The 23,683-nt window shown below is 41.3% G+C and overlaps 1 protein-coding gene across 1 annotated transcript in view; it reads right to left on the bottom strand.

Annotated features, from left to right (window-relative positions):
* cpamd8 (C3 and PZP like alpha-2-macroglobulin domain containing 8) overlaps nt 1–23,683 on the bottom strand; it is a 43,936-nt gene that overhangs the window by 5,493 nt on the left and 14,760 nt on the right. Inside the window, exons 16-40 of the mRNA XM_086089188.1 lie at nt 22,993–23,142; nt 22,026–22,187; nt 21,683–21,825; nt 20,980–21,042; nt 19,747–19,978; nt 18,018–18,171; nt 16,219–16,349; nt 16,087–16,138; nt 15,475–15,773; nt 14,517–14,585; nt 14,208–14,364; nt 13,955–14,131; nt 12,758–12,839; nt 10,031–10,187; nt 9,233–9,307; nt 6,446–6,611; nt 6,252–6,338; nt 6,041–6,177; nt 5,626–5,781; nt 4,235–4,297; nt 3,164–3,438; nt 2,993–3,080; nt 1,411–1,485; nt 419–524; nt 33–143 (exon numbers count right to left, since the gene is read on the bottom strand). Of these exons, the coding sequence (XP_085945314.1) occupies nt 33–143; nt 419–524; nt 1,411–1,485; nt 2,993–3,080; nt 3,164–3,438; nt 4,235–4,297; nt 5,626–5,781; nt 6,041–6,177; nt 6,252–6,338; nt 6,446–6,611; nt 9,233–9,307; nt 10,031–10,187; nt 12,758–12,839; nt 13,955–14,131; nt 14,208–14,364; nt 14,517–14,585; nt 15,475–15,773; nt 16,087–16,138; nt 16,219–16,349; nt 18,018–18,171; nt 19,747–19,978; nt 20,980–21,042; nt 21,683–21,825; nt 22,026–22,187; nt 22,993–23,142 (3,367 nt within the window). The remainder of the gene's footprint in view (nt 1–32; nt 144–418; nt 525–1,410; nt 1,486–2,992; nt 3,081–3,163; nt 3,439–4,234; nt 4,298–5,625; nt 5,782–6,040; nt 6,178–6,251; nt 6,339–6,445; nt 6,612–9,232; nt 9,308–10,030; nt 10,188–12,757; nt 12,840–13,954; nt 14,132–14,207; nt 14,365–14,516; nt 14,586–15,474; nt 15,774–16,086; nt 16,139–16,218; nt 16,350–18,017; nt 18,172–19,746; nt 19,979–20,979; nt 21,043–21,682; nt 21,826–22,025; nt 22,188–22,992; nt 23,143–23,683) is intronic.

Below are 23,683 nucleotides of genomic sequence, written 5' to 3'. Positions count from 1 at the left end.
GACGGCCGGCAAGGTGGCGGTTACCGTCTCACCTGTCCAGTGATTGGACGAACTCTCCACCTCGTTGCAAGTGGGGCCGTCGCACAGCTCCCGGGCGAGCGGGCTGCTCTCGCTGACGTTGTAGAAGCGGGTGGCCTCGAAGGCTGAAAAAAATCAACCATGCTTTAAAAAAATATATATATATGTTTTTATCATGGCCAACATTTGAGTTATGGTCGCCCTTAGGCAATAAATCTTAGCTAGGGGTATGTCAAAACTGACAAATGAATTTAATTCCCAATTGCATTCCATTCAGTCCAGTTTGCTTTTTGAGTACATTTCATTTAACATAACAATATACATATAGCAACTGTAGACTCACTTTGAAGAAAAAAAACTCATAAATCAGGGTGACTCGGGATATGCATGGGAGGCGCACCTGGTTCGTAGTAGTCGTAGATCTTGACCGGAACAGGCGCCGTCTTGCCCACAATGTATTCCCTGACAGCCTGGAAGGCCACACACGTCATGCACTGGCTGGGGATCTGACATGCAAGCGGATGACAAACACACACGGGGTACAGACTCCATGAGTAGGACTGACATTATATCACATTTATTTCTGTTTTAATTCAGTACATATTTGAAATGATAGTGTGGCGAGTGAAAATGACATCACAGTTGCTCAGGTAACAACCAATCACAGCTCGGATTCAGAAAACATTTGAGCTGTGATTGGTCGTTGCTTGAGCCCTGAGCAACTGTGATGTCAGCTTCAGTCGACAGCAAGTGGCAAAATGGCCGCCCCCCCGGACATAGATAAAAACAGCTGGATTTTGCTTCACAACTCATATTCCACAAATGTAATATTAATCAGAATGTCATGTTTAGACTAGTGAGGTCACATATAGCATATTATTGTCAAGAAATGTTTAAGCTTGACTTCCCCTCTTAACTCATTCACTGCCATTGACGGCTATAGACGTCAAAAATTCATTTGAACTATTTCTATTTAACATTTTTTCCCACTTATGTTAACAAGAGTATGAAAACCTAGAAAAAACTTTTTTATTGTACATTTACAACAGATATAAAATTTGTGATTAATTGTGAGTTAACTAGTAAAGTCATGCGATTAATTATGATTAAAAAAATGTAATCGCCTGACGCCCCTAATTTTTAATAATCATCTTTTTTTTTTTTTTAAAGAAAAGATGATAAAAACTTGAAAAAATAATAATTAAAATTACTTCTTTTTTTTTAAGAACAAAATATTTTTTTTTTTAGGTTTTCATACTCTTGTTAACAAAAGTGGAAAAAACTAATAGAAATAGTTCAAATGAATTTTTGACGTCTATAGCCGTCAATGGCAAGTGAATGAGTTAAAAACATCTTAATCTTGAGTGTCTTTTCCTATGGACTGACACCCACCTCATCGAAGTAGAACAACACTTTCCTGCCGTTGAGCTCGTACCTCTTCAAACCCACACGCTTGTCCATCAGCAACTGTTGAGGGCGACACAAAGAAGCAGACCTCAATAAACGTACTCGAGGGAATAATATCGCCGATTCATTGGCATAGTTTCCTGCGGGAGACATCATTTCAAAATATTAACATTTAGCATCCCGGCTGGTTCCACGGCACTAACGAGAGTCGTCAGCACCACAGTTAACTGGACAGCTCCAGCTCAGCCCTAATTAACACTGGATTAAATGATCTACCCGTATGTAACATGCAAGGAAAATGATGTTTACATAAATTCCCCACAAGTCGAAACGCGCTGAACCTTCGTTGTACAGCGTACGCAATAATCAAAGTCCATATGGTTCTCGTTTTAAATCTGATTGGAATATGAACCATATGCACTCACGACAAAATGGAGAATACGTCAACACACACCATTGGATTTGACCATTTTTACAATTTTGAAATTTAGTTCTCAAACATTTTTACCTGGTTAAATAAAGGTAAAAAAAACCAACAACACAGATTTTCAAGTGATGGGTTTGTTATGGTATTCACACAAGGCCAAATTTAGAGTTGAGCACTTTCAGTGTAGTACCTCGTTGTGCCACAACAAGCAGGGCAGCACTGAGGCCTACTAGGAGACATGAAGCAAAAGAAGAAAAGGCAGAAAAGGTCCCAAACTAAACATGCATCTGTGAGTATTTTTGTATGCTCTGTATGTGTTGCTGCTCGGCGTGTGTTTAAGTAGCAGTTGTATGAACGTTTAGCGCTATAATTTCCCTTTAGCCCGTTATGGCATTTCGCATTATATGTTAGCATTAAGCTACCAGACTTTAATGCGGGTTGAATATTTTGATGTGTTTGAAAATTTGTTTGGTTATGGAGGAGTGAAACTATTATTATTATTATTTTTAATTTGATCTGTTTATATCAGTGGTACCCAACCTCATTCTTCCCCAAATCATTGTTTGATTTATTAAACTTTGGAACTAAAAGGATATTACTAAAAAAAAAAAAAAAAATTAAACACAAACATTATCACCATTAATTGTTTTACTTTGGGGTCAATTTTAAATAAAGTTTTGAAATGATTGACAACTGATGCTAGGTGGCGTAGGTAATGGTCGAACCATTCTGCTACGGAGAAAATCTTTTTTTTAGGACAATGAACTTGAATAACATTTATTTTATAAACTTTTACTGAAGTATATGCATAATTTAGTAATTATTTTTAAAGCATGTTTTGCACGGATGCTGTGTTTTAAGTATTATTTTTTTAAATCTCACGTACCCCCATTTGAGAAACACTGGTCTATATCGTGTATTTTACCAATTGTGGTTGGTTTGGAAGCTGCGATAAATGGGGTTTCAACATAATAATATTTTACTATTTCAGTGGTCTAGATTAGATAGATAATTATTTGCAATAAATTATAATGCATACCTACATATAGAGGCCGTACGTAAATTGAATAAACAGTCTAAAAGCAAATACATTCTATGTTGAATTGGAGTTAAGATTATGCCAGGGTACTTTTTCCCCACCCTCTCAAGACTTTCGACATCAGCTCGGAAACCGGAGATCATGGGGACCTCGATGACGGCCATGTTAGAGGAGCCGGAATGAAGCCACCTGGAGACACAAATGAGGTCAGCTGATGGATCGAACAAAAATGGGCATGTGTATGAGATCCGCGGCGGCGGTGGGCTTCCCACCTGGCGCAGACTTCCAAAGAGATGTGAAGGTCCATTTTGTCCCGGTGGGCCGACGGATCGTCGTCGTCGATCGGTGCCCGACGCTTGCGGTTGAGCTCCGAGCGGTTGTCGGCGCGGCTGCGGGGACGCGAGGCGGCGTGACGGGAGGACGAGGAGGAGGAAGACGACGGGAGAGGTGGCTGCGGGTGGCGGCCCGGGAAAGCCTCTTTGAGGTCCACCTTGAGCTGGAAAGCCGGCTTGGATACGGGGTCGGGGACGTTGTACGAAACGTCAATCTGGGAAGTGCATGGATTCAATCAGGAGGCGTGGTTAGCTTTGCTTTCAATGTTTTCCCCCCAATATTTTTTAAATATGTTTTTGTGGAAAACATTACATATATCAGCTTTTTTGAAGAATTATTATTATCATTATTATTGATCTCTACTACATTTAAATGAGCATCAATTATGTACGCGGATTTTCGCTATTCACGGACGGGACTGATACACACAGAAATGCGCATGCATGCGTTGCATACACACACACACACACACACGTACACAGGCGTGCTTACGCAAGCGCACACACAGCCATTGATTTGCTTTCCCTCCTGTTGTACGCAGGTCATTAGAAGCCAGGTGCTGCTGCCCGGAGCTGTTCTTGTGTTGTTTACAGCAATGAAAAACAGAAACTAGAGACGCCTGAGGAATGAATGTTTGGTAGGCTATACTTGCACAACACCCCCGGAATGAACATGTTTGACATACTTTTAAGAGACAAAACAACCACTTAAATGTAAGTGATCAGAGGACAAAAAAAAGAAAAGAAAAGAGAGACGACTAAAGCGCCTAAAAGAGCTTTTTGTTTGTGTCAAGGCAGGAAGTAATCAGCATCCTGTCCTGGGGAGCGCAGGACATAAAACCAGCAAATTCCCTAAACTCTACCAGATTACTCCAATTGCCCGTGGTTCATTTGTACGCGAAAAGGAGCAACGAAAAGCTGTGGGCTGCCGACTAAATCAAAACGGATGAGGTAAGCACGCGCGGTAAGTGAAAAAAAGTGTGTTTGCTCGTGCGAGTCACACTGTGTTACCTGCATGAGACAGCAGCCTTCCCCTTTGGCGCTCACAAAAAGGCCTGTCGGAATGCTGGGAATCTGAGCCACCAAAAAAAAGTGACAAGAGAGTCAACAAGGGAGATGTGAGTCATCATTTAACAAGCTTTTAAGCATTTGGAATTCAGTTTATTTTACAACTTGATTATACAACATTGCAACTAACCTCACTTTGGTGATTAATGTGGTCTTGTTGATTTCTATTGCAAGGCGGCAGTTGGAAATGAATAATGCAGCTTCACATGGCATGTGTGGATTTCTTTAAATTGATGGATTATTTTTATTGGGGTTTATTTATCGTCACGTCATGAATAATAGGTGAGAGGCGAGATCACACTAAATTGTCATTCTCGGATGAAAATCCCGACTTTTCTGGATATATATATAAAAAGCCATCTTGCTAAATTAGGGCTGTGCAATTAATCAAAATTCAATTACAATTTCAATTATTACACTCCACAATTACAACATCATCATAATCATAAACAAAAATAAAAGATTCATAATACAAATTTTGAGTTGTTTAAATGTATATATTTGCACCTTTTTTTAAATGACTAATTCAATAAGTCTGGTTTGGTCCAAAAGGAACTTGCATAATTATAGCGTTTCAAAGAAAACTATTTGTCTTAATATTTTTGACGTTTAAACATTTTCTTGTTTTGTACCAAAAAAACAAATGATTGTCCTAGTTGTGATTTCAATTAATACCAAATTAATCGAGATTAGTATTTTCTTCATAATCAAGCAACCCTAATCTAATTATTATTATTTTTTTTTAAGTTGCCTAACTCTTATTCAAAGATCTTGGAGCCATGAGTGATGCAATAAAAGAATGAGCTGACTAAATGCATAAAAGCATTACAGTGGTCCATTTCTAACAAAATAAGCTTATTCAAATGTATCTAATCTATTCTCACTTGTTATTGCCCAAAAAATAAATTAATTAATCCAGACCTCAATCTTGAGGCAACATAATGCCACACGGCCCCTGTTGAATGAACGAAGAGGTGGAGTTTTACAACACTTCTCGAACTGTTAAGCATTTAAGATAGTTAATTGATTTATTCCCAATTTGTTTTTAACACTTTAAATTGGTTCGTAAAGCTTAAAAGTAGCAGATCTGGGGGACCGATTTCTGTAAAAAAAACAAAAAAACAAGGAAATTGACCATATTTGGACATATGAAGTATCTGCCTGACTGTGCGACTGAGCAAGACTTTTTTTCCTATGGATTATTTCTAGTGGTACTGTTTATTTGTATTTGTATTGTGTAAGGTGCCAGTTATCACGAAAAACTGGCAATATAAAGAATATTCTTCAATTAGTCTTATAAATGAAACGCGATGAAAACTAAGTGCTGTGGTTACCTTGGCGCGCTGAAGGAGTTTCTTGTTGTCCTTGTTGAGTTCAAAGGTCTCCTGGAAGTCCAGGTTGGTGGAGGCCAACGAGATGGTGAGGTTGACCCCCGCAACGTAGGACAGGATGGCGTACTCGGACAACGCTTGCAGTGCGACACACGTGTCCTGGCGCACGGGGGAAGAAAGTCAGTCGGCGGTCACGCTGGCGGAGAGGCAATGTCATCAGCAACAAATTGAAACTATGCGTGGGTGTCTTGAGATGAAAGTGGAATTCCTTGGTGAGTGCAACCTGGCCACCAGGTGGCAGTATAACACAGACATATATACATTACATGGGAATGGCCTAACAGATGCCATTTGTTAGCCCATCAATTGTGTTTCACCATTACGTGTTAGCATTAAGCTAGCAAAAAAAAAAGTCCACCTGTGTAGAAGAGAAGCCGCCAAGGGCGTTGCGCTGCTGGGAGAGCCATTTGACCACGGGCAGGGCTGACGCCACGTCCCCGAGGAGGGTGTAGGTGAGAAGACCGTATGCTGTCATCTCCACCTCTGCCGACACCACTGGGAACAGACGCTCGGCACTTAGAAGGCCTGTGTGTGTGCGTAGTGGATATCAAGCGGACCGGTTGGTCTACCTGATTGGGAAAGGCCGTCGCTGAAGCCCATGAAAGTGTCTTTGTCCGTCATTGCGCTTCCAATCAGGCTCCAGTGTGTGAGTCCGTCTGCCATGACAAATAGTCAATTTTTTTAAAATATATTTTTTATTTTTTTGTGGCGGAGAACACATTGGATCGGATGTTATTTCTCATTGCGACGACGGTGACGGCACCTTGCATAATGGCCATGTGGTTGAGGCGGCGCAGGGCGAGGGGTGCAAAGGGGCTGCGGAGCACAGCCAAGGCGTAAGCGCACAGGGCAGTGGTGTAAGGGTCGTCAGCCGAGTAGGTGTTGGTCTCAAGGAAGTCCTTGGCTTTGGTTACTGCCACTTTCTCTTCCTGGAACGCAAAACACATGAGACAAGCATAACATGCTTAATTATATGGACAGATAGTCATTTGTGTGCATCTACATTGAATTTAAGAATGTGGTTCTGATAAAACTGCTCTTTGCTAATCCACATAGGAACATTATTCATATTCACCAGTTTATAGTTTTTTTTCAGTGATTCAAGTGTATCTTGGAAAATTATCCAATTCCGCCTAATTGGTCAGAACTGCCCAAAATGACCGCCTTACTGTATTGGGTTTTGAGCTACTAGTTTCTATTGAACCATAAAAACATGGTGCGATTGTCAAGGAAGTATGGAAAGAGAGGAAACGGACGATATAAAAAAATCGATCTATCGATCCATTTGAATTTACACCTAGGTGTCTGCCAGCTTCCTTTTTCTTTAGTGCTGAACATTGTGTAAACATGATTCCGCTCCACATCATCATCCATCAAGTGAACATAAATGTCCCACGTGCACAAATCTTCACTTTGGGCGCGGCTATCGAGTCAACTTTTCCCCCCTCAGGCAACAAGTTGAACGTTGGCTTTCATCTTTGGCAGATGTGATCTTCCCTCTAATCTCGGAGATGACAAGCCCCCACAACTCGTCTTTTCATAAAGTCAAATTGGAAGGCGATGGATGTTTTGCTTTGATGTGAAGGATTTTTCGATTGAAATTTCTGGCATTTTTTATCGGTTGTAAAAAAATCAAGGGAAAGGTCAGGATGGGTGAATCCAAAGTAAGGCCAATGTGTTCAACTATGTGCGATTGGAAAGAAAAGGTTGATGGTGGAACATTTCGCTGCGATTTTGTTATTACATTGCAAAGCTCCACTTAAACATTCTTCGGGGCATTTATCTTCCTCATAAAAACATACAAATACTTTTTGTAACCACAGCACTTGATTGCTGTTTTAATAATAATAATAATAATCAATATTTGTGGGAAAACATGTCAAAACCTGGCACTTGAACAGGGGTGTGTAGACTTATTCTATCAACTGTCGGTTGCTTGTGATGCCAAAGTGGTGCAGAGGACCACTGAAGTGTAAAAGACAAATCAAGGCAAGTAGCTTAGAGCGCAGGCAAAAAGCAGAATGGATTTGCGAGGAATGAAAATTGTCCTTCGCGAGGCCTAAACGTCTCTACGCTTTATACGTCGATGTTTTGACGCGGCGAAAAAACGTTATCAGATTTGCAGCGCTGACTTGAGGCATAACAAATGCGAGTGGGCTGCCTGCCAGCACATCCTTCCTTCCAGCTATCAGCCATTCCGCAGTGTGCTCCCACAGCTGGTGGGACGACACCTCTTGTTGCCCTTGAAATGAAATGAAATCCGTAAAATCAGCACTACATCCGATGGAGCAAACAGGAAAAGTGTTTTTGTTTTTACAAGGCTTGTAAAAGACATTAAACTGTGTTTCGCACTCCAAATTAATGGAAAGAAGGCGATCGTGCCAATACTTTAGTGGAAGTGCAATAAAAGGACTAACAATTGATGAATGGATTGTTGTGAATTCTTTGAATTGTGTGAAAGTGCATTACTTAGCTGCCACCACTAGAGGCGCTGTTGATACACTTTCATAAGACGGCGTATTCGGGCCATGTATTTGGGTAAGTTTTGTTTTGTTTTTCCCAGAGGGGTGGTAATATTCAGAGAAAAAACTCGCAGATTTGCCACTAAAAAATTCGCAAATTTGCGAGTTTATAAAGTGGCAAATTTGCGACTTTTATAAAGCGGCAAATTTGCGAGGAAAAAAACTCAGAAACTTGAGAAACATGAGAAATGCACGTAGCGTACTACTCGGATGTTTGTGCCAATACTTTTCGGTCGGTTTTTCAAATAAGGAAAGAATAAACATATGTCTAATTAGATAGAAAAGCGCTATATAAATCCGATGCATTATTATTATTATTATTATGTTTGGAGCATTTAGTATGGCCAGCAGCTTTGCGAAGGTCCACACCCTGAGGGTCAAACATTGAAGTTAATTTGTTGTAAAATGTATATATACTTGTACGTTTATATTTCCTGAATTATTATTTACGCAGTCATACTTTTTTTTTTTGTACAAGTAGTTCAGTTGATGTGTCGAATCTGCTGCTCTCAGTCACTCACTTGCATTTACCTAAAGTATGCTAGCTTCTGATTGGTTAGTGTTAGTCAGCTGATAGGGTATCAGGAAGTGTTGTTGCTCTAGCGGCGGTGAATGACGAGTAAAGTTTAAATTAAGAATGAATCAGTCTCCATCCTGCCTTTTCATTTTATAAACAGTGTCCCATTAACCACCAACAAATCATCACATGATTAAACTATAGCTACGTGTATTCGTTGTGAGTTTCTGAGGGGGGTTTTCCTCGCAAATTTGCTACTTTATAAAGCTGCAAATTTGCGAGTTTTTTCTCTGAATATGACCCCCACTCTGAAAAACAAACAAACATATATACGTACGTGGCCCTAATACTAGTTTGCGACACTGGCAAAAAATACGGTAAACAAAAAAATCCTAATATGGGTGTTTTGGGAACATGGAAGGAAGCACATGAAGCGAAAAGGAGTTCAGAAAATTCAATATATCAAAAAAACATTATAATTGATGGTTAATTTTTCAGTTAACGTGCTTACGTCAGTTGATATCCCCGTCTCCAAAAGTGCTGCCACCACATAAGCCGTCAGAGAGATCTTCCCGTGGATTCCACCCTGTAAATGGAACACAAAAATATTATTTCGCAGCACAGCTAGACCCTGCAAAAAGATGGGGTTTACTATAGCTGAGGCTTCATAGAAGATGATTGTTTACTTCCTGGATTGACAACGTAATCAGACGTGAACAATCTGAGCATCGGGATTCATTTGCTCCCAAAAATGTATAAATACGTTTTATTTTAAATGTTTTAAGTGTCCCAAAGACATATTTATACGTTTTTATGTTGTTGTTTTTTATGCTAGAGCATACAGAAGGCTTTGCTGCAGCCGCTCAACTGCAGAGAACGGTTGAGGAAATGGTACCTATTCCAAAACCGGCCAGCAGGTGGCAGCAGAGTATAAGAGATCAACCAAGGCCATGTTGAAAACATTTACCCACAGTTCTATACAGATGATGAAACTTAACTATATTCTAATGCTAATTGCTCCAAAAAGGAAACCGATAGAAATATACTTTTTTTTCCTGATGAAATAAGAGACTAATCTTTCTTTTGGTAGGTTCCATCTTTTTATAGCAACAGAACACAATATTCTGTGGGCCTTGCAAAATCTGTTAAAATCCAGTAAAACAGCCGGGAGCGAAGGGGGTTGCTTCAGTGAAAATGGCTGGGAGTGAATGAGTTAAAAAAAAAAAAAGCGCCTTTCCTGTTTCTTCCCGCTACGTAATTGCAATGACTCTCTGAACCCGGTGAACCTTCAACGAAGCCATCCATCTACCTGCAAGTCTTTATTGAGAATCCGCCCCATGGCCGGGAAGGAGCCGTCGTCTCGCTGGTGCCTGATGAGCCACGACTTGGCCGCTCGCAGCTCCTCGGGGTCAATGAAGATGAAACCCCGCGATTGGGCGAACGACTTCAGCACGAACGCTGTCAACCTGGAGGAAGCGCAGACGGGCCGGGGGAGGTAAACGGGGGTCGGGGAAGGCAGGAAAGGTATCAAAGATCTTTGAAAAAATTGTTCTGGCAAATCCCACAAAAATGTTCAGCTGTCAAACTACAAGAGCTTGAAGGCAAACACTTTGGCGGCCAAGTGTGAAGTTTATCCAAGTCGTCACATTCTTTCAATCTGTCAGCGGAAGGAGGTATGCAGAAATGGATGTTATGAAAACAAAAAAACAAAAACAAAAATGAAATGTTGCTATTAGCCTAAACAGAATCAAGTAGTAGTCTTCCTTATACTCGGATTAGCTCTACCCCCCCCCCCCCCCCCAAGTCCACATGATAACATTCCCCACTCGGCTTTTATCTTTGACAACACCCATGCACGGTCTTCAAAAAGCCATCATATTCACAATTTGAAGTGTGCAATTGGCTATGAGAGTGGATTTGGATGTGGAGAGCGAGAAAACAGGGGAACTATGAGAGCTACTGCACAGCCAAAACACAAGAACGCGATGCTTCCTATCTTCCCAAACAAAGTCGTGTATTTACACTTTTCCAGAACGTACCTCAGGGCAAAACAGTCGAAAACCTGGGATGCATTTTTGTTGTTTATGTCCCCATCTCTATCTTTGTGTCTTGTTATGGCCAGCTCTGAGTCTCATCCAACTAGTTACATGCGGGCACCATCTCTGTCAACAAATATTCCGTCCAGTCGTGCATCATCATCATGGATCGTTGTGCTTTTTCAGTAGCCGAGCCCTTGAGGACCATTTTTTCTTGCCACACATCAAATAAGCCATATACTGTATACAGTATAAAACAAAAATGGATAATAAAAAACAAATGAACCAATCACGTCCCCCCATCCACTCGCCATTTTAGGCCAAATAAATAACAAAATTCTGTCTGGAGCATTGTGATGAAGGAAACAGTGTGATAGTAATAGTAGCCTAATGTTCTGAAGGCCCAAGCGCTAGTTAGAGCTGCACCATAACAGACAAATATGCAACATTCAATACTTTGAGATTGATTTTCTTCTTTGTTTCGTATTCAGTTATAATAATAATAATAATTTGAATTTTCCATGCTTCGTTTTTGAAACATTTTTAGATTTTCTGGCAAATTTCTGACATTTTTGGCAATTTTATGGAGGGTCATTTTCTGCCCCGCTTCTTTCTTTTTTGGACAGGTCATGGCTATTTTTTTGACATTTTTTACTGTCTTTTTTGCTATCAATTCCTGACATTTTGGCAATTTTGTGGACATTTTATGGTCATTTTCAGGATTTCTTCTTTTTATCTATTTTATAATTAAATTTTTGGGGACATTTTATGGTTAATTTTTGAACATTTTCTGTCCTGCCTTTTCCTAAATCAATTTTGTGGACATTTTAAGGTAATTTTAAGGATTTCTTCTTTTTATCCATTTTATAATAAATAAATAAAAATCAATTCTGATATTTTGACAATTTCACGAACATTTTAGGGTAATTTTCTGCTTTTCTTGCTTTTGGAAATTCTCTGTTCACTTTTTGGTGGTTTTTAGGTAACTTTCATGCACTTTTCGTCTCTTTGTCTGACAATTTTTTTGAATATTTAATCATTCTTTTTTTTTATCAATTCATATATTTTATGTAAAAATTACAAATGTAAATATATATATATATATATATTAATTTCTAAATTTCACAGGGAGCCACATGAGAGGGACTAAAGAGCCACATGTGGCTCCAGAGCCGCAGGTTGCAGACCCCTTGCAATGGCATGTGACATTTGCCCACAACCATTCCACAGTAGGCTGGGCCGTCAAAGTCACCTGGAAAATGTTAGCACTAGTAAAATGAACATCTGCTGCTGGATAACAAGACTCCTCACGTTGATGGATTGATAAGGCACAGTGAAGGTTACCGTTAAGTGCACCATCTGTGTTGTGCCCACAACCCACACTGGAGTTGTGGGAGCACTTGTTACATCCTCACATCCCGTCAGTGACGAGGAGAAGAGGTCAAGCTTTTTCCTAGTGGTGAGCGACTATCCTGGTGGTGAGTCATTCATCCGTGCTCCCGGCCAGGAAAATTTGGCGAAGTGACTCCGGACAACGTATAATTGTGTCTCCGATAGGAGGTCAGAATATGGAATACATCTTGACACTTTTGCCTACCCACAGGAACCAATTCGGCAGTTTGCTTACAATTTTTGGTTGTTTATGCAGCCTACTGTTTTACAACACCGGCTCGATTACATATATCACAATACCCACCTCAGCCCATAAATGAACCAGAGATATGCCCTGCACAAAAGGACCCCAAACAGTCAGCAACGTAGATCCCCACGAAGAACAGTGATGTCATTCTTACAAATATTATGAGATGGTTCTGTCTTCCTGACACCAAATGAGTATAAACACGACAATGTGGGGAAAACAGATCTCCGGTGTTGTGTGTGCCGAGATGCTGCTGAAACCTTGAGTGCTTGGGCCGGTGGCACGTGTGTCCCAGTTAAAGTTGAAGAATGCAGTCTCTCGAAAACACAGATTGAAGGCTAAAAGTTGTGTAAAGACTTACCACATACTTCCTGATGAATCCCTCTCTCCAAAAGCACTGTAGGAGCCGTCCTGACGTTTGTAGGTCAGTTGTCTCTGATAGCCTGGGTGAGAATGAAAACAAGCGATTGTGTCGTTCATTTCATATCAAATTTCGACTTCTTCGTCACACTTTTTCCAGAAGAAGGGTCAGACTAAAACATCAATTGGCATGGCTGCTTTAGAGCGCCTCATTGTCTGCCCCGAGTGTGCGCATGTGGTGGAAGAGCCAAGAGGGGAAACAGGAATGAGGGTAATTTGACTTGATAATGAGCATGTGGGAACTTCGCACTGGTGTGGCCACTTTAGAGCGCCTCATTGTCTGCCCTGAGTGTGAGCGCATGCCACGGTGAGAAAGGTGGAAGCGCCAAGAGGGGAAAGAAGCGAGGGAGTAATCCGACTTGATGACGAGCATGCGGACGAGATCATCGCACTGGTGTGGCCGCTTTAGAGTGCCTCGTTGTCTGCCATCAGGGCGCACACATCATGGTGAGAAAGATGGTTGTAAAAAGTCGAATGCGACAGCCAGTATGCGGATTGTGGTTGGTCCACTGTACTCGACTTCATAAAGCATGTTGGTTTCTTGGAAATTGTGTGGTTAAAGCAACTCTCCCTCAACAAATCCTCTCCAAACTAATCTGGCACAATCCAATCAATGCATGTAACGAGGCTTCTGAGAGGTCAAAGTGAGCAGTAGGGCTTCCACATCAGGAGTTGGAAAAAAGAGCGGTCGGGGGTGCTTCAGTTCCAGTCCATAAACCAGAGTACTCATTGCCAACCGGGTCAAAGTTCTCCTTAGTTCCACAGACAAAGTCCATTATCCAAAGTAAACGTCATTCCCAGAGTTTCCACAAAACCCGACAACAAATTGCCAGCTTCCGCTCATTTTGCACACCGGGGCATCGGGGTTTTTGAGTTGTTGAGAGGCACGTTCAGAGAAGCGAAGGGCCCATTTCCTGAGTTTTAACAGCTGCTGTTCTTCACTCACCAGCACACAAAAACAAGCAGGTGACACCCTCAGTACAGACGATTTAGACTCTTGTTGTTGTTGACATTTTCTTCAATCAATTTTAAAATTCTGGAGCTCTGGCATTTCCAGCCACAAATAAGAGTTAACGTGCACTTACACTAGGTAATTCGAACCGTCAACCTAATTAGCAGTTTAGCAGACAGGTTGTACCTTGCAAGAGGTAATCAGTGGCCTCATTTTCCACCTCAAGGCTGAGTTGCCGGGTCTTCTGCAGGTACTTGAGCACAAAGACGTTGGGCGCAAAGTGGATCATGTTCTGCTCCCCGCACCCGAACGGCAATCGCAGAAGCTTGTCCAGGTTGTTCAGTGTGGGCCCCATCACATCGCCTAAAAAGTAAGGAGGATGACAATCGTTCACAAGGATTTGGAGACGAGTGGATCCGTCTTCCTTGTGAAGACGTACCGATCATAAATGCGGAGGCTCGCTCAGATCCGGGCACCATGTTGTGCGGGACCCCCAGAGTGAAGGCCTCGTTGTGGTTCTCGTCAGAATCTTCCTTCCTCCAGATCTTAAACTCTCCAACCGAGCCCCATCCTGTGGAGAAGCCTATGTGTCGAACCTGAATGGAGATTTGAGAAGTTTTGTTTTGTGTTAGTTTTATTACTAAGCGTGTTCAAAAAATGCTTTCTTCATATCTTGTAGATTTTGCCCTATGGCTGGTGAGTCCGGAATGTATGTCTCAAAAATAAACAGGCAATCTTAAAGACAAACCTGTAAAGGGCTTGTGCCGGACCATTGAAGGATAACTGATGCATTGGATGGTTGTAAACCGTGGCCCACCTGAGGAAAATAAAGTACAAATACCGAATGAAATGATGGCATAACAACAAATACAGTACATCAACAACAAATTGGAATACATGATACATTGAACAGGCCAAAGGTGCGAGGCGAATGACAGGGGAGCAGCGGCTCAGCGTATGATTGTTATGCCACACATAGCTTTGAGAGTGATTGTTTTGATAACAGAAGCATGTGATTATTAGGTCACACATAGCTTTGAGAGGGAATATTTTGACTATACCAGTGTGTGATTGTTATGCCACACATCCGCCTTTATGGTGTTTGTGTTGAGTAGCAGAGCATTTGCTTATTTGTGCACATATAGCTTGAGGATACTTATTCCCATCTCAACAGAGGAGGGCCCATATTAAGCTTTACACAAGAGTATCACTGTCAGAGCTACAGCACAAGATTATGCTCCAGCTTCAAATCTCCCATGACCATATACATGGGTGTGAGATTGTTATGCCATCCATAGCTTTGAGAGGAACTCTTGTGTACACAAATGTATGAAAATTAGGCCACACATAGCTTTAATATGCCACATGTAACCTTAATGCCACACATAGCTTTGAGAGGAATTGTTTTGACAAGCGATTGTTATGCCACACATTAAGCAGCTGTGAGAGTGACTGTTGACTACACAAGCATGTGCCACACAGCTTTGAGAGTGATAGTTTTGATTACATGAGAGCGTGATTGCTATTCCACAGATAGCTTTCACAGAGTTTGATTAGATGACAAACAATGATTGCAATAATATGCATACAATAGCTTTGAGAGTGATTATTTTGACGACACAACTTTGTGATTGTTATGCCACACATAGTTTTGGGAGGGATGTGACTTAGTACCATCATATTGAAAAGCATAAGAGGACCCCTACCTGCACCAGACCTCCCTTCCAGACGAACCAGAAGCTGCGGAACTCATCCCAGGAGAGGATGTCCGGCGTGGGGACACTGATGAGCGGCTCGCCCATCTTACCCAAAGAGATCCAGGAGCGGGTGTTCTGCCGGCCCCCCAGCACGATCTCGATCATCTCAGCGCTGTCGTGCGGAGTGGGCGAGAGGGCGAAATGGGCGTCGTTGTGCGTCTTCACGGCCACCTGGAACTGACTCATTTTGGCCGGCTTTTTCACATACTGATACTCGTACTTGTTGGGGGTCGAAATGTGAATTCTCTCTGGTGATAGAAATAATATTCTCAGCCACTCTGATGTGTAAAGACCAACATATCTGCATTCCTTTGGGAGGCCCTAATGTACCTGAAGTTGAGTGTGGAACATTTTAAACAGTATTTTGCATGATTAAACTACTACTATACTTTACTATACTACTTTTTTATTAATTATTATTTTGTGATGCAGCATGTGCGAAGGTTATTTTAAACGTTTTTTTCCAAGTATCACTGTAAACAACTGTGTATAGTTAAGTGGAAGAGTGATACTGTAGCTGAATGCATACATGCATACTGACCAACACAAGGACGCACTTACCATTGGGACAGAAGAAGACACTATAGGTATATTCTCTCGGCAAGCCTTCTGGCTGCAATGAGGGGGAAGAAATGAGAAAACATACAAACATTCCAAACCATACATGATAGTGATGGATTGCCGCTCACTTACCTCCACAAGGACAGTCCTACGCACGAAGTCCAGGCCAGTGGGTGACCTTCTTTCCTCCACGTCATTTCCTATTTTGCCCGACTGTAGTGAGTCTGAACAGCAGCTGGTTTCACTGTAGGCAATGGCTCTGGCTGTCAAAGCAAACAGAATGTCCAAAGCATCACTTACTGTTACATTTTATTTTGGCTCCTCTCATGTGTGCTCAGGCATACTCGAATGATTATCAGATTAAATGTATCATTTACATTGCTAAAATGTATTATTCATTAAATTTCAATTTTGTTTTAGTATTTGTGATGGACCAACCTTCAGGCTCACAACACAAGGCTAATTATTAGTAACTGTTCTGTGCTTTAACCCAGAGATTTGCAAGTGTGGAAGGGTGTGATTGTTATGCCACACAGATTTTAGAGTGAATGTTTTGTCTACACAAGCATTTTATTGGGCTATGAGTAATTTGTTTGACTACATGAGTGTGTGATTGTTATGCCACAAATTGATTTGAGAATAATAGTTTTTGAGCATATAGGTGTGATTGTTAAGCCACACTGTTTTAAGAGCGATTGGTTTGACTCCATGAACGTCGGATTATTTGGCCACACAGCTTTAACATGCTACACATAACTTTGACTGTACAGGCATATGATTCTTGACTGGTAGAGGGTGTGATTGTTATGTCACACATAGTTTTGAGGGATTCTTTTTGACTACACAAGTGTGTGTGCCCCAGTGGCAACGTCACTCTTGGAAAAGAGATTATTAGTCTAAATTAGTTTCTCACCTGGTTAAATAAAGGAAATGATGAATGATGTTGTGATTGTTATGACAAACAGCTTTGAGAGCAATTGTTTTGAGTACAAGACATGTGACCATTAGGCCACACATAGCTTTAATTATGCATCACATAACCTCAATACGCCACACGTAACTTCAATATTTCACATATTGTCTTGAGATGCCATACACATACATCAAGAGTGCAATTGTGACTTTATTTGGGACTGTGTAAATTGTTGTTGGATCTCATTTGGTGCTGTTACCCTTTCTCTTCTGCTCATGAAATTATAACGTAGTCTTCTCTAAAGTAATGATCACACAATTGCATAAACTCCACATTTCAACAAAAGAAATCATTGGTGGAGATAAAGTTGAGTATGGAATGTTGCCACTGTAGACATTGACGCACAATACGTTGTGATTCAGAAGTCAACATTATTAATTGCCCCGTGATAAGAGACAAGCCGTTCGTCGAAAATAATGTTCGTGGACATCATGTACAACATCCAGCACATTACACAAGACAAACATGCCTGTACAGGGACTCTTGCGTTGGAAACGTGGCCCCGTGCCAGCGGCGTTTCTTTGTGTGTGTGAAGTGAGAGGGAAGCACAAGGGGGCCTGGGGAGTCTGAGCGGGGCCATGGGGGGCCCATTGACCGCCGGTGACCTGCAAACTCATCAACATGCCACTGAGTGTTACAGCACAGCTGTGGCGGCTCCCCCGCTGCTGGCCTGCTTTGTTCTTACATGCGCCCGGGAGGAGAATGTTTGTACCTCGAGGTGGGCGAGCAGATCGCAAGGCCAGCTATTCGTGAGGCTTCACACTGAGGAGGCCAATGTCCGGGTGACACGCCAATTAAAAACTACAGTAGTGAATTGAGTACCAGCTAAAAACTAACTAAGTTCCTGGAACTTAAGCTGGAAATGCAGATTCAGTTAATCACGGACCACCAGGAAGAAACACTGCCCTAATAGAGTCGCTGGCTATGAACCGAATAAGATGGCAAAATCTGTGGATACCTGTGATGTTTGCTGGTCCCAGTTCACTGAAAGCCAACACGATGGTGGTTGGTGTGGCCTCCCCAGGAGCCACGCACTTCTTCCTGGTAAGATGGTGCTTTCCAGGATGACCAATAAACTTGATGCCCTTTGGAACTGACACTTTAATGTGAACCTGTAAAAAATAGAATAAAAGATTGTGGAGTAAACAATCTTTTTCGCCGTCCCACCCTCATAAAGCGCATTCTCGCCAGGGAGAATATTTTTTTAAAGATCTCTTTGAATTCTTCCTGCGGACTGACTCATGTTTCTCAAGCTCTCTGGAGGATGAAATGCCGCTCATTGTCCAGCTCTGATCAAGGAATGCCCTTTATCCACACTCCAGAAGTCATAAATAAAAGCAGAAAATATAGGAATCGCATGTTGGACATCAAAGGAAGGCAATACGCCCGTTTGCATCTTCATCTAACACAAAATCAGGCACATCTGCAAAGATCATGATGTCATCTCTTCGGAGTGCAGGATGGACCCATTTGAGGTCAGCTTCCAGCTTATAGAGGCTCCTCTAAGGGTGTATTCACACGCGGCCATTTGAACCGAGCCTTCAGCACCAATCCCGCTGGCCTGCAACCACAGAGTGGCCCATCTTGGTGTGCCACCCTTCCAGATTTCACAACTTATTCAACCAATTCAAACCATTTCAACTTCAAACTGTTCAATTCACTAAGGACAGGTACAGAACTACTTCATATTCACAAAAATATTCCAATATTTAGAGTTGGGATGGACTAATTATAGGCCGGGCCGATCATTGGTGCCGATATTTGGCATTTTGACAAATATCGGCATTGGCCTTTTTACAAATCTGAAGGCCGATAAAGCTGGTATCGCACTGAGCGGTGAATGCTTGCGAAACTAGCAAACTGTGGGTTTTCATCAGGATTTATAAGATGTTCACAGATAGTTTTTACTTGTCGCAAACAGAGATGGAAAATCCAGGTGCTAGCTAGCTAGCACAAGGGGCTTAAGTCAAACTGTGGCAGGGTTTTGCACCTGGATTTGCCACCTCTGGTCGCAAAGACATTTTGAACTCAGACAATTTTTCACTTTCTGCGAAGATCTTTTTAAACCTGACGAAAACCCCAAATTAGATTTGCATGCATTTGTCACTCAGTGAGATACAAGCAAATGTTCATTTATGCATGTATTTAAATTTCCACTTTATAAAAGATGATACTGAAACAGGGAACTCCTGACACTTTTTATTTATAAAAAATAATGTAAAAAAAATAAATTAAGAAATTATGTTGACATTTTGGAAAACTCTATTTACAGTAGAAAACTCTACGGAGCTATTTACTTGCTTAGTTTTTAATTTAGCTCTATTTTTTATATTTTTAAAATTAAAAGAAAACATAATTTTTTTTAAATTTATATTTTCTCTTTAACTGCAAATTAATATTGGCTTGAAATATCAGTTATCGGCCTCCTTGACTACTAATAATTGGTATTGACATCGGCCTTGAAAGAAACAATATCGGTCTATCACTAATTTAGAGATACATTACTTACCAAACATAGCCAAACATACTGGACCTTAAGATTGGCGCGAATTTCCTTGTGTGAGTCTTCAATACCTGGCTATGTTGTATTAACACCTATTCTAGATGGCTAAATCCAAATTTCGTTGTTTTAAAATCCATCCATTTTTAATTCACCCCTGTACATCCATCCATATCAATCATCTTACCTCAGCACACGTCGGCAGATAGTTGTAGACAGTCAGGGGAACTTTGGTTTGCTCCCCTCGGATCAAGCTGTAAGGCAGCGTGAAGTCCACAAAGAAAGGCTTGAAGGTACGAAGCTCCGCTCTCTTGGCCAAGCCCAGCCCCTTGTCTTTGGACAGGCCGACGGCCTCTATCACCCACGTGGTGATGGAGTCAGGCACGTCCAATCGCAGCTCCGCATTACCGGTTTCGGAGCTGTCGGCAGCATCAGTAAAAAATCAAACAATCAAGTCAATGCCGGTTTTCAATCAAAACGTTGGGAAGACTACAGTGAACCCGGGGGGGTGAGAAACTTATTAAAACACTTTTTGTAAATATATTTGAATACACAATTGAACTTGCGACTTGAGTCATTCATTGCTGGAGCTCTCCATTCAAGTCAGCCACACTTCCTTGTTCGCAGACTTGCTCCCTCGCCAAATGAAAGGCAGTTTGCAACGGCGGAGTCCAACCCAAGACACGCTTAGGACCGCCCTCTCATTTGAATAACAATTCGTCTTGGCAGTAAGGACCAAAACGGCCAAAATTCTAAATAACTAAATACATAAATAACTAAAAGTGAAAATAAAAACGGATATAAATTATTATTATTTTTAAATGTAATACAAATGTATTTATTTATGAGTATATATATATATATATTTATTTTTTTTCCCATTTATACTTATTTTTGGGGATTTAATTTTCGAATTATATATTTTTTAATATCCGTTTTTATTTTCACTTTTATTTAGTCATTTACTGTATTTATTTTGAATGTTGGCAGTTTTGGTCCTCCATATATTAGCAGGCCATAATTATGAGACTCTTGGCTGATGCTAACAGAGGATCTTAGTTAAAAACATGTTTACCGCTTCACTTGATCAAAGTCTACTTTAATAAACCTTAAGGGGAAATCAGAGCTTTTTGGAAAGTAGGCAAAGCTGCAGTCTTTTCCAAAGGAATCCGGCACATGGAAATCTACGGCCAGTTCATTTATGTTGGCCGAAAATGAATAGAAGGTGTTGTTGAGAGAGTGACAGTCCGCTCCAAGATCGGACCGTTTAAAAGAGGCACATTCACACGCATACGGGAACAACTTCTGGAACGGGACTCCCATCCTCCTCCTAACACCAGATTTCTATCATCTCGTGCACTTTCCTCCCTTCGCCTCGCGTATCTTCCCTTCTCGCCCGATATCGATCACATTTACATACCTGACGTTGAGGCAGTGCCACACCCACGTCTCCGGAAAGAATGTTCGCCTCCGCTTCTCTGGCCTGCGAGCCAAACACAAGCCGACATCAGTTAAAAGGCTTCAGCTGCTCACAATAAAACAACACCATAAAAGGGCCGATGATTTACTCGGCATTTGCACGCTGACATTCTCCTAAGTCACGTCATGTGTTTAATGTTCATCACCGCAACGAGTAGCATTAAGGAATGTCGGCACGCAATACGGACGAGCAATCACATCTAATTCCTTTGTTTTTCTCCGCTCGTCCGTTTCCGAGCGCTGATTGAAGACCGACGTGTTTGTTGTTAAAGTCATGAAGTAATTGTTTTGCTTTTCAACAAATGGAGGCTCGGCGGACCAAAAAAAAGAGCTGAGAAAACATTGATGCATTTTGCACCACTCAATATTAAAGATGCGGTAAAAAACAGTTGCATTTATGGATGGATTATTTCCAGTCGTCTTTCTGTTTATTTCTGTGCAAAAAAAAAATTCTAACTGAAACTCAAACTAAGGTGACTCGGACTTGGGTCCAAAATAGTGTGATCGGGACATCCCTCATACTAAGTATTTTGAGCAAAAAAAAGAAAGTGGTCGGATGAATTTACAATATACAAATAAGAATTCGCATGTATAACTGAACGGAACAATGTCCGAGGCACAAACATCCTCCGACTGTCGCGTACCTGGCGGCCGAACGAGAGTGCATGGCGGCAACCACGGTGGCGCTGTGCGGCTGAAAAGCGGGGACGGCCTCGTGGGTGTACATCCCGCCGCTCTGCCGGTGGTTCAAACTCACCATATCTGTCATCACGACCAGCCCTGTTTCCTGTGTTCAACATACATAGAGATACAGAGCAATAAAAAAAATGCATACGCACCAAGATCATGAGGAGAAATGGTGCAATCATTAACTTGTAATCCGGTGTTAGAAAAATCGCACTATAAATAGCTGGTAAATGAAGTCAAATGGAATAATTTCCCGCAGCACATCTGCATGAGAAGAGATGTCAAAGTGTGCATTCTCACTGTGAAAGCAAAGCGCGCGTCCTTGGTGATGTCCCAATGCCACGGAAAAACCGACGAGCGCCGGCGTCTCTTCGACGACAGCCCGGGCCACCAAAAGTGTCCGTCGTCTTTCTGAACGCCGAAGGCATCGGACACGTCGAAGTCGGACAGCTCTTTGAAGACCTGACGAACAAGTCAACTTTTGTCAAATATTGATTTTTGATGCAGCTCTTGTAGACTTGCTTGTGAATATGGAGGGAACTTTAAGTAGTTTAATTAAATTTTCATATACGGTAATTTGATCAATAACAGTAAAGCCATACATCATTGAATTCCCTTTTGTTTTACTGATATGACCGCTATAAATATTTGCAGCTGTTAAAAGTCTGAAGTAATATTTTTAAACTTTAATGCCAGAATGTCTTTAACGTTATTCACACCAAATGAAGTTTCATGATTTAAAACATGGCTTCTAAAGATACGGATAGGATGATTCTTCTTCTTCATGACTATATAAAGTTTAACGAGTACTTTGAGTACTTACAACAATTCATGTAAATGATCTACAGAGTGTGAAGGGCAAATCATGTCAAGTGTGCAACTCTCAGAATTTTTTATGAAGCTGTTTATGTCTTCGCCGTTATGCCTAACATTTTAAAGCATTTTTTTATGTGATAGTTTCAGCAAGGGAGACATTTACACATTTAAAAAAGCCGTAAAAAAATTATTTTTATGTTGTTGTTGCTAGCATTTAACCATTATTGATCCAATTGCATGAAAATGAACCACAGAGTGAAATATTAATGGTTACCATTTTTAAAATGTTTAGGATATTGGCATAATTATCGCTAAGGATATCACAAAATTCAGGAAATTAGAATATGGCATTATAAACCATCACAATTTTGAATATAGGAATTAGGTAGAATTTGGCCTTTTGAAAATTCACATATTTTGACATGCACCTGTAGATCCGAAAAGGACCAACCTTGTCCGGAGTGAGTTGGAAGTCTGGCTTCAACAAGTAAAGGCTTTTATCCACAGTGGCCACACAAACACAGGAGTCCTTCTCTGCATGGATGTGCATGCTCACCGGGTCACCTGGCATGGACTCATTGGCGGACAGAGAGACAGACACCTGCAATGCAAACAACAGAGGAAAGTGGCACCTTGGGATACGAGTTTAATTCATCCGGTGACCATGCATGTAACTCAAATCACTCGATTCGTCTGTACTCAATAAAATGAATGGAAAAGGACACTGATGCTGTTTGGCTGACTGGCGATAGGTTCCAAGTAAAAAAAAAATATATATGAAAAGGTGAATTTGTGAGTAATGAACTGTGATTATGCTGTGCTAATTTGTCATTTGGAAAATTATAACCTTCAAATGGTGGAACGTAAATTTCCCCCACATCACTACAAATTTTGCTCACCGCACAGTCACAAATTAGCTCCAGTTAATGAGTTCCGTTGGCCTCCTTTCACCACGGCGCAACCTGCCATCCTCCCCTGTCACGACCCCACTCATCTGCCTGGGGCCCAGTACGGCCTCTGTCTTGTCATGCCTCTGCAACCCCCCCCCCCCCCCCCCCCCCACACACACACACTCCTCCTACAGCAAGTACACAGGCCGAGTGTTGTAATGGCATACCAAGAAGCTGTAAATACTTCAGGGA

The sequence above is a fragment of the Leptonotus elevatus genome, chromosome 11 (assembly GCF_054856555.1).
Source record: "Leptonotus elevatus isolate MCC_2025b chromosome 11, RoL_Lele_1.0, whole genome shotgun sequence".
Lineage (NCBI taxonomy): Eukaryota > Metazoa > Chordata > Actinopteri > Syngnathiformes > Syngnathidae > Leptonotus > Leptonotus elevatus.
The sequence above is the reverse complement of the archived record's forward strand: the minus strand, read 5'-3'. Positions and strand labels throughout refer to the sequence as shown.